At 45.6% G+C, this 14,766-nt stretch overlaps 2 protein-coding genes across 2 annotated transcripts; both read left to right on the top strand.

Annotated features, from left to right (window-relative positions):
- Nucleotides 1-5,218: 5,218 nt before the first annotated feature.
- Nucleotides 5,219-6,319, top strand: LOC125517454. The gene is made up of 3 exons (XM_048682655.1): nt 5,219-5,510; nt 5,790-5,865; nt 5,965-6,319. Exons 1-3 carry the CDS (start codon nt 5,278-5,280, stop codon nt 6,103-6,105), a joined length of 450 nt encoding a protein of 149 aa, XP_048538612.1. The 5' UTR covers nt 5,219-5,277; the 3' UTR covers nt 6,106-6,319.
- A 4,685-nt stretch (nt 6,320-11,004) lies between these two features.
- Nucleotides 11,005-12,106, top strand: LOC125517453. Its single transcript, XM_048682653.1, has 3 exons — nt 11,005-11,402; nt 11,517-11,589; nt 11,694-12,106. The coding sequence occupies exons 1-3, from the start codon at nt 11,167-11,169 to the stop codon at nt 11,697-11,699; spliced, it is 315 nt and encodes a 104-aa protein (XP_048538610.1). The 5' UTR covers nt 11,005-11,166; the 3' UTR covers nt 11,700-12,106.
- The last annotated feature ends 2,660 nt before the right edge of the window (nt 12,107-14,766 follow it).

Raw genomic sequence — 14,766 nt, 5'->3', positions numbered from 1 at the left:
TAGCCGCCGGGCACCGCCGCCACTCATCCACCCCTCCTCCCCGCCGCCGTCGATGAGCGCCCACTACTAGAAAAACAACTATAGCCAATATGAACACTAAGGACGCACTATACATAGTAATGGCGCACAATGTGTAGGTGCGCCATTAATAACCAAAACAGTAATGACGCATCAGGTGAAAAGTGCGCCATTACTAAGTTCGACCAAGGTTTGACCCAGTCATATACATAGTAATGGCGCACTTTGTATAGGTGCGCAATTACTAAGTTGACATAGTAATGACGCACCTTTACAAAGTGCGCCATAAGGCTGGTCGTAATGATAGTATCATAGCTAGTATCATGCATGACAACTAGGCAATTTTGATGAGGTGTCATAGTATTAAATGAAGAAAAAGAGGGTATAGTATTATATTATGATACCGTATCATATTAAATGCTATACTACTTTGTGTCATGCATGGCAATAAATAGAGTACAACATGATACTAATATATGATACTATGCATTAGGGAGGTAGTATCATACACTAGTATCATATGCATGATACTAGTATATGATACTCCCCATTACAACCAGCCTAACTATGTGTCTGATTGGGTCAAACCTTGGTCAAACTTAGTAATTGCGCACTTTGCATAGGTGCGCCATTACTATGTCAAACTTAGTAATGGCGCACCTATACAAAGTGCGCTATTAATAACTTTGAGCAAGTCATACACATAGTAATGGCGCACCACAAAGTGCGCCATTACTAACTTTCTAGGTGGCCGAAAATTTCACCAAATGCATCCCCCACCCCTCCCCCCCACCTCGTGGACCGACTTTTCAGTTTTTTTAAAAATAAAATAAAATGATGGAAATGTCAAAAAAAAGATAATAAGTTTCCCATGTGATATGTGGCCTACTTGTTGAGAAAATTTACAAATATGAATTTTGACTTTATTTGCAAAATCTCTCTGGAATTTAGTAAAATGGGCATAACTTTTGCATACGAACTCGGATTAAAAAGTTTTTTATATGAAAAATCATCTACTCGAAAAGTTACGTCCGAATTCAATCGGGGAAACCCCGTTGAAGATTTTTAGAATCCCCAAAAACCTAACAGAACAAAAAATATGGAGCTTTTAAGATCTAGAGGGGAGAAAATGGAAAAAAATTCAAACTTAGTAATGGCGCACCATTTTGCTAGGTGCGCCACTAGTAACAGAAAAAAAATTGGTTTCAAATTTTATTTTTGGAAAAAATGTTTAAAATATGATAGGTAATATGACCGGGAAGTTTGAAATATTTTTTCAAAATTTCATCGCACTCATGAACATGAACAAAGTCCTAGACATCAACAAGGTTTAATAGGATTGATATGATAGATATGTCAACAAGTGCCTGTTAAGTGAGCTGGTGCTGGGGTTGGATAGAACTAAGAAGTTCAGCGTGTTGGGGCTGGAGTAGTGTGTGGATGGGTGACCTTCCGGAACGTTTGACCATGGAGTGCGATTTGACTTGAGATTAAGCCATAGTGACCCGAGATTAAGAAAAAATGAAAAAAAATTGGAAAAAAGATTTGGAGAAAAAATTTTGAATTTTTTTTTTGAAAAAAAATTGTTAGTAATGGCACACTTCTATATGATGCCATTACTAAGTCAGATAGTAATGGCGCCATTACTATTTGTTACTAGTGGCGTGTTAATAGTGGCGCACCTATAGTGCGCCATTAATAGCAAAAACTGGTGCGCCACTAACAACCTTTTTAATAGTAGTGGCCGCCGGGCAAAGCCCGTGTGGTGTCGGCGGCGGCGGGCTCTCACTAGTAGAAAAGGGGGCTTTGGTCCAGGCCGGGTAACCCCATTAGTCCCGGTTCAGTCCAGAACCGGGACCAATGGGGGCATTGGTCCCGGTTCGTGAGCCCAAGGGGCCGGCCGGGCCACATGGGCCATTGGTCCCGGTTCATCTAGACCTTTTGGTCCCGGTTGGTGGGATGAACCGGGACCAATGGGCCTCGCTCCTGGCCCACAACCATTGGTCCCGATTCGTGCCTCAAACCGGGACTAAAGATTAGACCTTTAGTCCCGGTTTGAGGCACGAACCGGGACTAATGGGGATGAGACCTTTAGTCCCGGTTCGTGCCATGAACCGGTACTAAAGGTTCCATTTTCAAACTATACCCCCCCTCCCCCCGTGGATCGCCTTTTCAGTTTTTAAAAAAATAAAAGAAAATGATGGAAATGTCAAAAAAATAAAAGGAAATAAGTTTCCCATGTGATATGTGGTCTAGTTGTTGGGAAAATTTGCAAATGTGAATTTTGACTTTATTTGCAAAATCTCTCTGAAATTTGTAAAAATGGGCATAACTTTTGCATACTAACTCGGATGAAAAAGTTTTTTATATGAAAAATCATCTACTTGAAAAGTTACATCCAAATTTAACGGGGGGAACCCCTTTAAACATTTTCAAAATCCTCAAAAACCTAATAGAAAAAAAGTTACGGGGCTTTTAAGATCTAGAGTGAAAAAAATCGAAAAAAATTCAAACAATGGGCAAACTGTGGTCAAACAATGGTCAAACTAATTATTCTAGAATATTAGTGTGGTTACTAAATAATTATTTCAGTTATTTCAATTTTGGTCAAATCTGGTGAAACAGTGGTCAAACTATGGTCAAACAATGGTCAAACTAATTATTCAAGAAATATTAGTGTTACTAAATAATTATTGTTTTTTAAAACAATAGTTTCGAAATAAAACTATGAAATGTGTCACTTCATGCTCAAGCAAAATTCCTGAAGGTTAATAGGATTGACATCTTAGTATTGTCAGGAAAACAACAAGTGCAGACTTGGAACGAGGGAGAATAGAACCCGGAAGTTAAGCGTGCTCAGGCTGGGGGGGGGGGGGGAGGATGGGTGACCGTTCGGGAAGTTAGATGATTTGGAATGATGAGGGGTGACTAGAGGATAAATTGAGAAGTGATGAGGGGTGGTGATTACAGACTAGAGGTTAAAATAATTCAGAAATTTGAAAATCAAAAAAATTTCAAAAAAAAATTCAAATTTTTTTTTAAAAAAAAATCATAAAATTTCCTTTAGTCCCGGTGTTACCAACCGGGACTAAAGGTGGAGCTCCACGTGGCCGCGCCCTTTAGTCCCGGTTCTGGATTGAAGCGGGACTAAAGGGAGAGGCATTAGTACCGACATTTTAGTCCCGATTTCAGAACCGGGACTAAAGGCCCTTTTTCTACTAGTGTCTAACTCTCCCGCACGCGAGGTGGGCTGCGCGGGGCAGCTGCGCCAAGCGAAGGCGCGAGGCGCTGCGGCGTGTAGCTGAGCTCGGGCCGGCACTGCTCGGCACGCCACGGCGGGGAGGTGGCTAGCGCGCCCGCCGGCCTCTGGCGGTGTAGGAGCTGTGGGCGCGGCGGCTGTGCCAGATCTAGGCTCGGGCAAGCCGGCGACCGGGATTACCCGCGAGCCACGAGGAGGCAGGTCGCGGACGACCAGGGCGGCCGGATCTGGCGGGTTCCTGCTATGCGCGAGGTGTGGGGCGGCTGGCACCCTTTTGTGCGGCCCATGAGCGCGCGTGAGTGGTCACCGTCAGGTTGCGCCGTTGGCGGGGTGTGGGCGGCGCGGTCGCGCGTGTCGTCATGGTGGGATGTTGCGGGAGGACACGGGCTCCTCCCTGGCGGGTGGTCCCTTGCTTGGCGCGGCCGGATCTGGCACGCTGGCGGCTGGGGGCCTGGAGGAGGCTCGGCCAGTGCCTGGCTGCTAGCGGTTGTGTGGTGGCTCCAGGTCGGGATTGTGGACTGCAGTGGCGTGGTCTTGCAGGGCCTTCGGGTTGCTCCGGGGTTGCACCACCGGTGGTGCTCCAGCTAGTTTTGTGTGGTGCAGCAAGTGGCAACTGTTGCTCCGGTCTGGTGGTGGTGTGTTGGAGGCGTCGTCCCCGGCATAGGTGTTCAGATCCCCGACGAAAGTCATGCTCGACTTGGATCTGGGCGGATGGTGAATGATGCTTTCGGGTGTGATTTTCCTTGTTGGAGGCGCCATCAAGGGGATCTGACACCTCTCCTGCTCCATGTTCTTGCCTCTCGGTGAAAACCGTATGCAATGGTGGCATCTGTGGTGTCATTACTTCGTTGGAAGCATTGCTTTGGAGCAATTCGGGTGATGGAGCACTTGGTTGAGGGTGGTGCGGTGGATCTAGAGCGGGCAACGTTTTGGTGAGCATGGAGTCTTCGGTGGTGCTTCCGTTTGGAGTTGGTTGCTTGGTCGACGTTGAGAGCAGCAGGAGCACCCTTCACATGCCAGTAACGTCGGGCGAGCTATGTCAGTTAGGCTCGTGGGATCGAAGCGGCATAGGTTTTCGCTCTTTCGGACCTATCGTTCCTCTTCGGTGTTCTCGAGGCTTGCGGATATGCTCGTCGCAGCCCGGTACAGTATGGCGGTTGTCGGTGTGCACTCTGGTAGCAGCGAAGGCGCTTGAGTGCCCGACCGGGTGTGTTGTGGGGTTTTCGCTTTCCGGCGTCTTGTATGTATCGTGGTGCTTTAGGTCTAGTCCAGCTAGGCACTGCTATGGTTTTTGCCCGGTTTTTCGCAATAAACCGAGCAGTCCGTTTTTCCTTCTTTTTTTTGGCACTCGTTTTTATGCGGTGCATTTCTCCTTTGAGGGTGTTCTTGTAATGCCTTCTTCTGATCAATGAATTTGGCAGCTCTCCTGTCAACATTTCAAAAAAAAAAAACCAGATGCACGGCACGCACCCCGTGAGAAGGGCACAGAACCATGCCGGGCCTTCTGCGTTCACGCGTCTCCTTTGAAGTTCAATGGTACAGTACATTATTTGCCTCTGCTCGGGCAGTTGAGGCAAGCGGACGACACCCACGTTGAACTAGCACTAGCAAGTACAGCAGCTTGCCCGCACATGATCACCCTACAGCCTGCGCTCACACTACGGCCGAGGAGATCAGATTGGCAGTTGAGTGGCACACACTGCGTGAGTGCCTACACATAGTGCCCACACAAAGCTCTTGTACATTAGAAATCTAATCCATTTCTCTTTTTTATTTTCCAGAGTTAAGACAGAGGCCGGGCCAGGGTTATGCCCCTTTCCAAAAAAGGGAAAAAAAAGAACACCAATGTCTGTAAAACCATACTGGCAACAGTACCTACATCAGCAGCAGTTCACACAGTGTTCTGTCCACCAATATGCATGCTTGGCCGGCCACATTTCGTTCACCCAGTTGAAGTAGCAAGCAGTAGGTTCTGTGCACATCTCAGCCCGAAGTCTGCCATGGCTCGGCTCTACCACCTCACCCTCCTCTCCGTCTTCTTTCTGCTCATCATCACCGGCCTCGTGGCTGCCGATCCGTCCGGAGGGAAGGTCGGCAAGAAGGTGACCATGACCGTCCAGTTCCCGCCTGCCGACTCGCCGCCGGGGGGGATGATCACGATCTCAACGCACTACGTCCGCGAGGATGGGGTGCACGACAGCCACGTCCATCTCGACTGCGACCACCACGAGCCGTATGCCCCCTCTCTCTCTGTGACTCCGACGAGCCGCCGCGTGATTTACCCATAGTTTTAAATAGCCGGCTATAGCCTCGCTATAGCTCCGCTATAGCTATTTGAGGGTGTTGCCGCTAAATGATTTCATGTACAATTTGCCGCTATAGCTCCGCTATAGCCCGCTATAGCCCAGCTATAGCTGTTTTTTAGGGTCGCCGCTAAATGCCATAGCCTGCTATTTAAAACATTGGATTTACCTTGATTTTATTTCTAGCTAATCTTGCGGTTAATCTCCAGCCAGCTCGGTTCGGCCGCAAAATACCTTGTCAGGAGCCTGGAGAAGATACGAGATGAGGAGGCGTCTCCATCCGAGGTAACGTACATTTTGCCCCTCCCTATCTATATCCATCGGTTCAGAAGTCAGAACGCAATGCAAACTGCTCACATTTGCCACCTTGTTTCTGGCTTGTAGGCCTACAACATGCCCAGTCAGTGGATGGACGTCCTCTTTGAATTGGTCTCAGGGAAAATTAGGCGCGATTTACTTTATTATCGTAGCATTGTCTCTGCAAGGAGCTCGTTCGCTCGTGCGAACAATCACTCGGTCTTCTGACATTGGGTGAAGAACAGTTTGTGGAGTGCCCATTCGGGAAGCGTATCCTATGGATCATTATTTAGGCTGTAGTGATGTGGTAGCGTGCACTGTGCAGGGTGCTGGAGTACATCTGCCTTCAGTTATCTCGTGTAGCTTGGATTCCGTAGCTTAAAATATCTACCGTGTTCGTGAAAGAAAACATCTTCTTGTTCTTCTGTTTATGTATTTCTGATCAGTTTCTGACTTTCTGTGAAGTGGAGGGTCTTTATTGTGTTGTACAAACTGATTAATAGAGGGTAACTGCACAGGTATAAGAAAGACGTAAAGAAGTAGAGGGAAACAAGCAAGGAAACTGTGCACGCACCTAATAACACCATGAACAAAAGTGTCGGCTTATTATTTACATATATAATTTTTCTTAAGTCAGACCTTAGGAATAGATCCATTAAAAACATAGGAGAGAGATGTCGGATTAATTTGACATCGGGTAAAAACTGTTACAACTCACCTGCAAGATGTAGCATCACGGCCGATCTGGCTACCCACCAGAAGACCTACACTCATCGCCGAACAGTGGAACAATATCAAGGTTGCTTGCAAAGTGTCATTGTGGTCACTTCTTCCCGAGCGAGCGACTCCGATTCCACCACATATGACCAACCAAAAGCACTCCGAACAAACAACACATGAGAACGTTGTACATCTATGCCAAACAATCAGCCAACACATTGAGGACTAGGCAACTCTGACTTCAACAACGATCCCCGCATCGTTCTTGCCGGGTTGCCCCATACTGCTACAGCTCCAACTTCATGGTCAGGGACATGAGAAACGGTTAAGATGAAGGGCATGCCACGACCCCGTTTATCTTGCCTCCATCATTGTTGCCACACAAACCGCAGAGACACCGGATATTAGATGCATCGATTTGACATTTTTGACTCCCAGTAAGTAAGTTTCATGCACGGTTCAACGGAAGCAACTGCCTACAATACAAAAATCCCTCTAATAATTTTTTATTACATGAGGTTATAAGACCCTGGGTTTATTCAAAAAGTGTATGTTCACTGGGCATGAATATGATGACTGGAATTGTGGGTTAAAAATGACTGGAAAGGTCAACATCACACAGTATTGGAAAGAATATCAACAGACCTATTATATTGCGTTGAAACACATGAAGAAGGTGGGGATTTAAGTAGGAGAACACGAGAATTTCGACGTGCTAGTATCCAACACGACGTTCTATGGAGAATTTGTAGGCTACCAAGTCCAATAGTTGGTTCAGTGAACGCTTCTGTGATGTTCGAGGAATTGATCCAAATCTTAATGATCTATCCAGAGGCCCAAAATGTTTTGGATAGAACCTGGGCCTACGAGAGGGTACTGGACCTGGGCTAAGTTATGTCATGCTGGGGGTCCCGACGCTGACCTGGTGATGGGCTGACTTCCCGCCTTGTGATGTTCCCCTGGTTTGTGGTAGTGTTAGTAGCACCTGAGCTTGTCAAGAGCAAGAGTGCGCCTGGGTTGAACTGAAACCTTGGCCAGGTCCTGAAGGCCTCCCAAGGATTAGTGAAAGGAAAATATTGAGAGTTGGCATTGCCACGAGGCAGGAGAATGGCATGGTCTGCAGTGCTTGGAAGCTTGAGAGAGAAGTCGAAGCTAGCCACACGAAGAGTCCAACCTCGTGATCTATGTTTGTCGTTGAAGATGACCTACTTTCGGAGAAGTGGTTCCAGTGAGACCACGAATCATCTTGAATCTTTGAGTGATTTCATCGTGAACGCAGGGCCTGGATGCACCAAGCCCAATCCGGTTTGGTCCCCGCATGGAGAGCAATGTACCCACCCAAACTGAGTCTGGAATGGTCAAGCATGCAGTGCGAGGCAGTGTGGGTCCCAGTGAAGGTTGCGTCCCATCGCCTGCCACATCTAAACTGCCTCAAATACTTTGGTAGCAGTATATAACCGATTTCGTAGATCGAGGGTTAATTCATTGGGAAAGTGTCCATTCGTTGTGCAACAATATAAGTGAGAAGTGTTGTGTTGGTCCCAATTTTGAGGTGGTGGGTTATCGCTAGGCACCGATTGGAGGGGGGGGGGGGGGGGGGGCCCATTATGATGGCGAAAATGGTACGCTAACGTAAACAATTACATGAAGTTACGAAACCTTCCTTTCCACGTACTAAACACCCCCCCCCCCCTGAATTTCACGGTGGGCCCAGCGCCCCATTATGCCCGGTTAAACATTGCCATCTCATATCCAACACGTAAACTCATGTAAGATCACGTGGATGAAGCAAAGCTCTCTTGATGGTGAGGATTGTCGATGGACACCATTTTTAGGGTGAGGGATGTTGTTGCCCTATCTGTAGGTGTGGATATATGGAAGGTATACGTACTACCTTTGTTTTTATTATTTACTCTCCATGTTAATTGTTTAGGTAAAGCAATGATGAATCTAACGGTCAAATTTTGGTATTGGCAATGTTAATAAATTTTCCTATAAATTTGATTAAAGTTCACAAATATTTTCTTCGACAAAGTTAATATGCAGAGTATATAAAAACAAAGGTGACATTGTGTTAAATATTTAATTATGATGGACAGATCATTTTTTGTAATAGTATAGTATATAAATGTTTACTTATGGTGTGTTGCAAAAATGGGTTGATCTTAGATGTATGGCAAGAACCGTTTGAAAATGTGTATATCGTTGGGTTGACATGTTTGCCGAAAACATCCAATGGAGATAGATTGAGAAGGAAAGTGAAATGGACATGTTGCCTATATATGTTTGTGTTTGAAGTGTGAAAATTTGCGTTTGAATTTCAGTGACTGAACAAATCTAGAACTTTGAACATCTCCCACCTGTACTGAAGCATATTGGAATTCAACTCTAACATAATTGTGCTGTTAATTTTTTAAAATTATTTCTGTTATTCTTGAATCAAGATGAGCACCCGTACAGACTGTTGTTGCTGCCTCTTTTTGGGCACACGCTCACACCGCTGGTATTTGTTTGGCGGTTGAGTAGCGCACAATGCGTGGCTGGCCATAGAAAGTCACGCACAGTACCCCACAAAAAAAAAGTCACGTGCAGTAACAAGACCTCAGCTCTGCACCGAGGGGTACCACCGTCTTTTATCGGTATCAGCTCAGCTCTGCACCGAGGGGTAGCAGATGCACGGCGTGCACCACGTGACGTGAGAGGGCTTTTGCGTCATGCCCCTAGTTTGAATATGAAGTTCATCAATGGTGATTTAGCCCCTAAAGCCATACTAACAACAGCAGCACTGAGCACTCAGCCCTGCTCTTACCTGTCCCTATATACATGAGCTTCCTGCACAAACCGAACACGTTTCCTCTCGATACCTAAATACTAGTTTGGAGATGATGCAGTTTACAAGCGGCCTCAAGAGAGGCTTACTCGAAACGCGTCCAAACTTTTACCACACCCTACAGAGGCCCTATGATGACACCGTGCCAGATCTCGAGCAATCCTACCATCGTACGATTTTCCGAGGATTTCAACGGTTGCATCAAGAATGACACCGAGATACTTCTGGTAACCCGGTGGCAGGGCATGCCCCTCCCTCGTCTGTGCAAGGAGTAGGCATGCCACAAGGACATCACAAATGATTCCCCATGCCGCTACCCGACATGATTTCATGTGCCACCTTGCTGATCTGCAATTCCCGGCAATGAAACCCCAGCAGAGCAATAAATTTCTCGAATATTGCGCGCGTCCTCGAAAAATGCGAGGCCGTGGCACGTGCCATGAGGTTGCCCCCTCTTAGAGCATGAGAAGTTTCGAGGCCAACGGAGCAACAGGACCAGCACTTCCTGCACAAACCGGACACGTTCCCTCTAGATACCTAGATACTAGCTCGGAGACTGTGCGGTTTACAAGCGACCTCAGGGGAGGCTTACTCGAAACACGTCCAAACTTTTACCACACCCTACAGAGGCCCTGTGATGACACCGTGTCAGATCCCGAGCAATCATACCATCAACATCACAAATAGTCCATCTCCTTAACAAGAGTGTAATGAATACCGAAGCTTAAAGCATCTGGACTATCCCACTATTTATATTTAAACATGTCTTGTTGCTTGTCTGTAGGCGAGCTGGGACTAAACTTTGATGGTGGCCTTATCTTTACCGAGAGCCACTCTCGGTAACTGCTCTTTACCGAGAGCCACTCTCAGGTAACATCCACTAGGAGATTCATAGTGACTGTATGGACTCTTAGTAATGAGAGAAGACTGAAGCTTGTTGCGGTTGCACTATTGAACTATTTAAACAGGTCATTTTGCTAGTCGGCAAGCGAGGTGGGACTAAATTTTTGCCGAGCGCCACTCTCGGCAAAGAGTTGCAACCGTAACCGTGTCGTTAGTCGCCGCCAAATGTGCCACGTGGCAAAACTATGCCGTGTGTGGCCGGATGGCCCTCGGCAAATAGTGCCTTTGCCCAGTATAGCCTATTTGCCGAGCAATACTGTCGGCATTGTCGTGTGTTTGCCGACTTACTCCCTTTACCGAGTGCGACTCTCGGCGTTCTTTACTTTGTCGAGTGCCGGTGTTTTGGCTCTCGGCGAAGACGCCAACACCCGGCGTATACGAAAATTCCAGCAGTGCACCTGTACTGAAGCATTGTAAGTCAACTCTAACATAATTGTGCTGTTAAGTTTTTTTAATTATTTCAGTTAATCCTGAATCAAGATGAGCACCCGTACACACTCTGCTCTTGCTGCTTCTTTTTGGGCACACACTCACACCGGTGGTATTTCTTTGACGGTTGAGTGGTGCACAATGCGTGGTTGGTCATACAAAGTCACGCGCAGTAACAAGAGCTCAGCTCTGCACTTAGGGGTATCAACGCTGCCTGGCGCTGCTTTTTTGGAGGACTGCCTAAAACCATACTGGCAACAGCAGCACTGAGCACTCAGTCCTGCTCTTACCTGTCCATATATGCATGAGCTTCTCTCGCTTGCTTGGCCGGCCAAGTAGCAAGCAGTAGGTTCTTCTGTGCAAGCTCGCTCACTCCTCAGTCCCTAGTCTGGCAAGAGAGAAGAGAGATGGCTCGCCCCTACCACCTGACCCTCCTCTCCGTCTTTTCCTTCCTGCTCCTCACTGGCCTTGTGACTGCTGATCTGTCCGGAGAGAATAAAGTCGGGAAGATTGTGACCATGACCGTCCAGTACCCGGCCGCGGGCTCACCGCCGGGGGAGAAGACCACGATCTCAGCGCACTACGTTGACGAGAACGGAGGCGGCGACCGCCGCTTCAACCTCGACTGTGACGATGACGAGCCGTACGTCTCTCTCTCTCTCTGTGTGTGTGTGTGTGTGTCCTCTCTCTCTCTTTCTCTTCGTGTGATTTTTCTTGGTTCAGTAAATTTCTAGCTAAGATTACAATCGATCTGCAGCCTCGGTTTCGCCATGAAGTACCTTATCACGACCCTGGAGGGGATACGAGATACGCGGGAGTCTCGATCCGAGGTAACTAACGTCGAGTTTGCCCCACCCTGCTCCTTGTTCTCGCTGATTTCAGAACGCAATGTGAAGTGCTGATCTTGACCTTTGCCTCACTAATTGTTTCTCAGCTCTAGTACTACCTGGACCTTCACGTACGGTGCTCAGCGTGGTGGATGGTTGCATGTCCAGTGCCCAGTGGAAATTGGAGAAGGAGCTCCCCTTTTCGTCTCAGGGAAAATATATTAGGCGCCTTTTAACTTTGTGTTGTAGTATCGGACTATCAGTAATTAAGGGGAATTTCTGGTTGTACTTCCATATTATTGTACCCTCTATCAGTAACCAGTGCCAGTCGGAGAGGTAGCAGTGTGGTATAGTACAGTGCGCAGGGTGCTTGAGTATGTCGATCTTCAAGTATCTCTGTATATATCTTGGATTGTGTGTGTCGCTTAGCATAAGAAATGATCGTGTGAATCTCTTCTGAGTTCGTTCGAGAAATAAAATTGTATTCTTATGTCTTCTATTCTATGCATTTTCTGCTAAATTTCTGTCAACTGGAGAAGATTAATTGTGCTTTTGGAAAACATTAACTAAATATAGCATAAATTCGAACACAAGGTGCCATAAGCAACCAGTTAAAATAGCACCTATTACAGTAAGAGAGAAGAAAATTAAGGGGTTGTTTAGTTCTATGCCTTGGATTGCTGCACATTTTGCCAAATTTGCCTAAGATTAGTTTAATAAAATGAAAGCCACAAGTTGACAAGCCTAAGGGAATCATGCGATACTTTTTGTGTGTATGTAATGTGGGGCCGTAGTGTAGCTTGCCTAAGGTGTCGCTTGAACCAAACACACACCTAAGTTGGCCAAACTTATCTAAACTTAGATGTCGCAAATTTTGAAAAAGTTAGGCCCTGTTTGGTTCATAAGTCCTAGGACTTTTTTTAGTCCCAACTTATAAGTCCCAAGTCCCTAAAAAGTCCCTACCTGTTTGGTTCCTGGGACTTATAAATCTCTATAAGACCATATTACAACTATAAGTCCCTATAAGTCCCTTCTTAAGAGTCTTATTTCATAAGTCCCAAATGCCCACTTTAAGTCCCTATAAGTCTCTCCTGTTTGGTTTAGATGGGACTTATAGAGACTTATTTAAGTCCCTAGACCAATAAGTCCCTGGAAACAAACACCCTCTTAGTCGCAAACCAAACAACCCCTAAGAATGCAACAAAAGATCAATTAATTAGCACCATCGCTATCACCTCTATATATATATATCAGTTATCCAATACCCGATTTCAACAAACTATTCAAGGAATACCTCAACATATAGTTAACTTGAATGCACTAGCTAGATACACTACCCAAACCGCATATATAACGGAATAATAACCATGCTCAAGCACAATATGAAGTTCGCCACACCAGGCCAAAATCCGAAAATTGACCTTTTTTGGGAAAGTTCGGCACGAAATGACCCTGTTCGAAATGTTTAATAAATCTGACCCTTTTCTGAAATGCAACAAAAGGCGCCGTTTTATTTGAACTACGCAACACCATGGTCAATATGTTGACACTCAAATGCAGTCACGGAAGAACAAATAGGAAGTATTATAAATATTTGCTTGATCCTCGTCATAACTAGAACTTGCAGACTCGGGTCCATCTAATTCAATACTTTTACTCTTTCCACAACCTCATCAAGACTAAAGACTTGTCACAAATGACATGACTTTCTCCTCGTTCTCAACAAGCTAGGCATTGTTACTCAATAAAGTCGCCTTGTCCATGTAATGAGCACTAACAAGTGTCACTATCTAAAAACAATGGCAAGAAACATAATACATCAACGAAAAATCTACCGCGTAACACTTAAAGCACATTGCAAGAATATAGCATCAAGGAATAAACAATCAATAATAGTCCATGCCATTACATCCATTCCCCCTCTAACACACAAACCCTAACCCTAACCATAGTTCATTGATGTCACAAATAATAAATATATGACTAATCGTAGTTCTTACTACACATCACAAAAATTATATTGGCCATTGTATCACCACTTCAACACTGGATTTGGGAGAAATCCCCAAAACTAGAATTTGGGCACACTTGACCAATGCCACCCAACAAATGAAAGTCAACCAAATTGTGGGAGATGTGAGAGGTTACCTCAACGGATGGAGAAGGAACTGAATCCACGGATAAATGTCACCGATTTGGCATCGCATTGGTACTCACATTTTTCTGGATTTATTTCAGCTTTCTGGCGATGTTTATTTAGTGGGAGTAGACCTTCCCATCGACTATGAGGTGTCTGTGGTGACCTGGTCAATCTCAAATTGTTATGTTGGCACATTATCTCGAAGGTGCCGATAGGGGTAGGGTATGCGTGAGTGGGTTCATAGGGGTGAGCCCATGTGTGCATATGTGAACTTCCACGGTTGTACCATGTTAAAAAAATTGAAGTAACATCATTGACTCGTAGACGATGTTCCTATAAAAATCATTTTGGTTAGAAACATCGAACAACATTGTTATGAAATTTTAGGTAAGCAGATACTAAACCACATACATCAAAAGCAATAGTGAAACCCACAAAAAATTATGAAATGCGTACATAATAAAAGAAATAATGTGTATAGGAAAAAACAAAAAGGATAAATTAAGATAGGAGGGCTGATTTAGATCAAATGAAATGTCATTTTGGTAGGCACTCCCTCCGTCCCATGATATAAGACGTTTTTCGCAAATTAGACTGCATACTACAAATATGAACGGACAAACTCTTACGGCAATTTCTCCCAAAGGAGAGCTTTCTACTCAGAAGCAAGAGTACAAGACGTCTGTTTTGACTTTCAACTACTCCATTGACGAGCAAGCAAACAGAAAAGCACATGCATTGATTCAACACACACTCTGTGAGTCAAACTGTCAGCTCGGCGCCGGTCTTGGGACAGTTCGGCGACCGTTGAGAAAGGACACTCAGTGCATGATCACACCCTACGGCCTGCAACACTACGGCTGAGTAGATCGGCGCACACAATGCACTGATGGAGCTGCCGCTGCTACTACTTTTTGGGCACATGCACTGCTGGTATGCTTGTTTGACGGTTGAGTGGCGCGCACTGCGTGGCTTGCAATCAAGTATTTGTCCTGGTACAACATTTGCTTCCGAGCCAGCCATACGAACCAGGCCTTCAC

This window comes from Triticum urartu, chromosome 6, assembly GCF_003073215.2.
Source record: "Triticum urartu cultivar G1812 chromosome 6, Tu2.1, whole genome shotgun sequence".
NCBI classification, from domain to species: Eukaryota; Viridiplantae; Streptophyta; class Magnoliopsida; order Poales; family Poaceae; genus Triticum; species Triticum urartu.
Note: the sequence above shows the minus strand (reverse complement) of the source record. Positions and strands in the feature narration are given on the sequence as shown.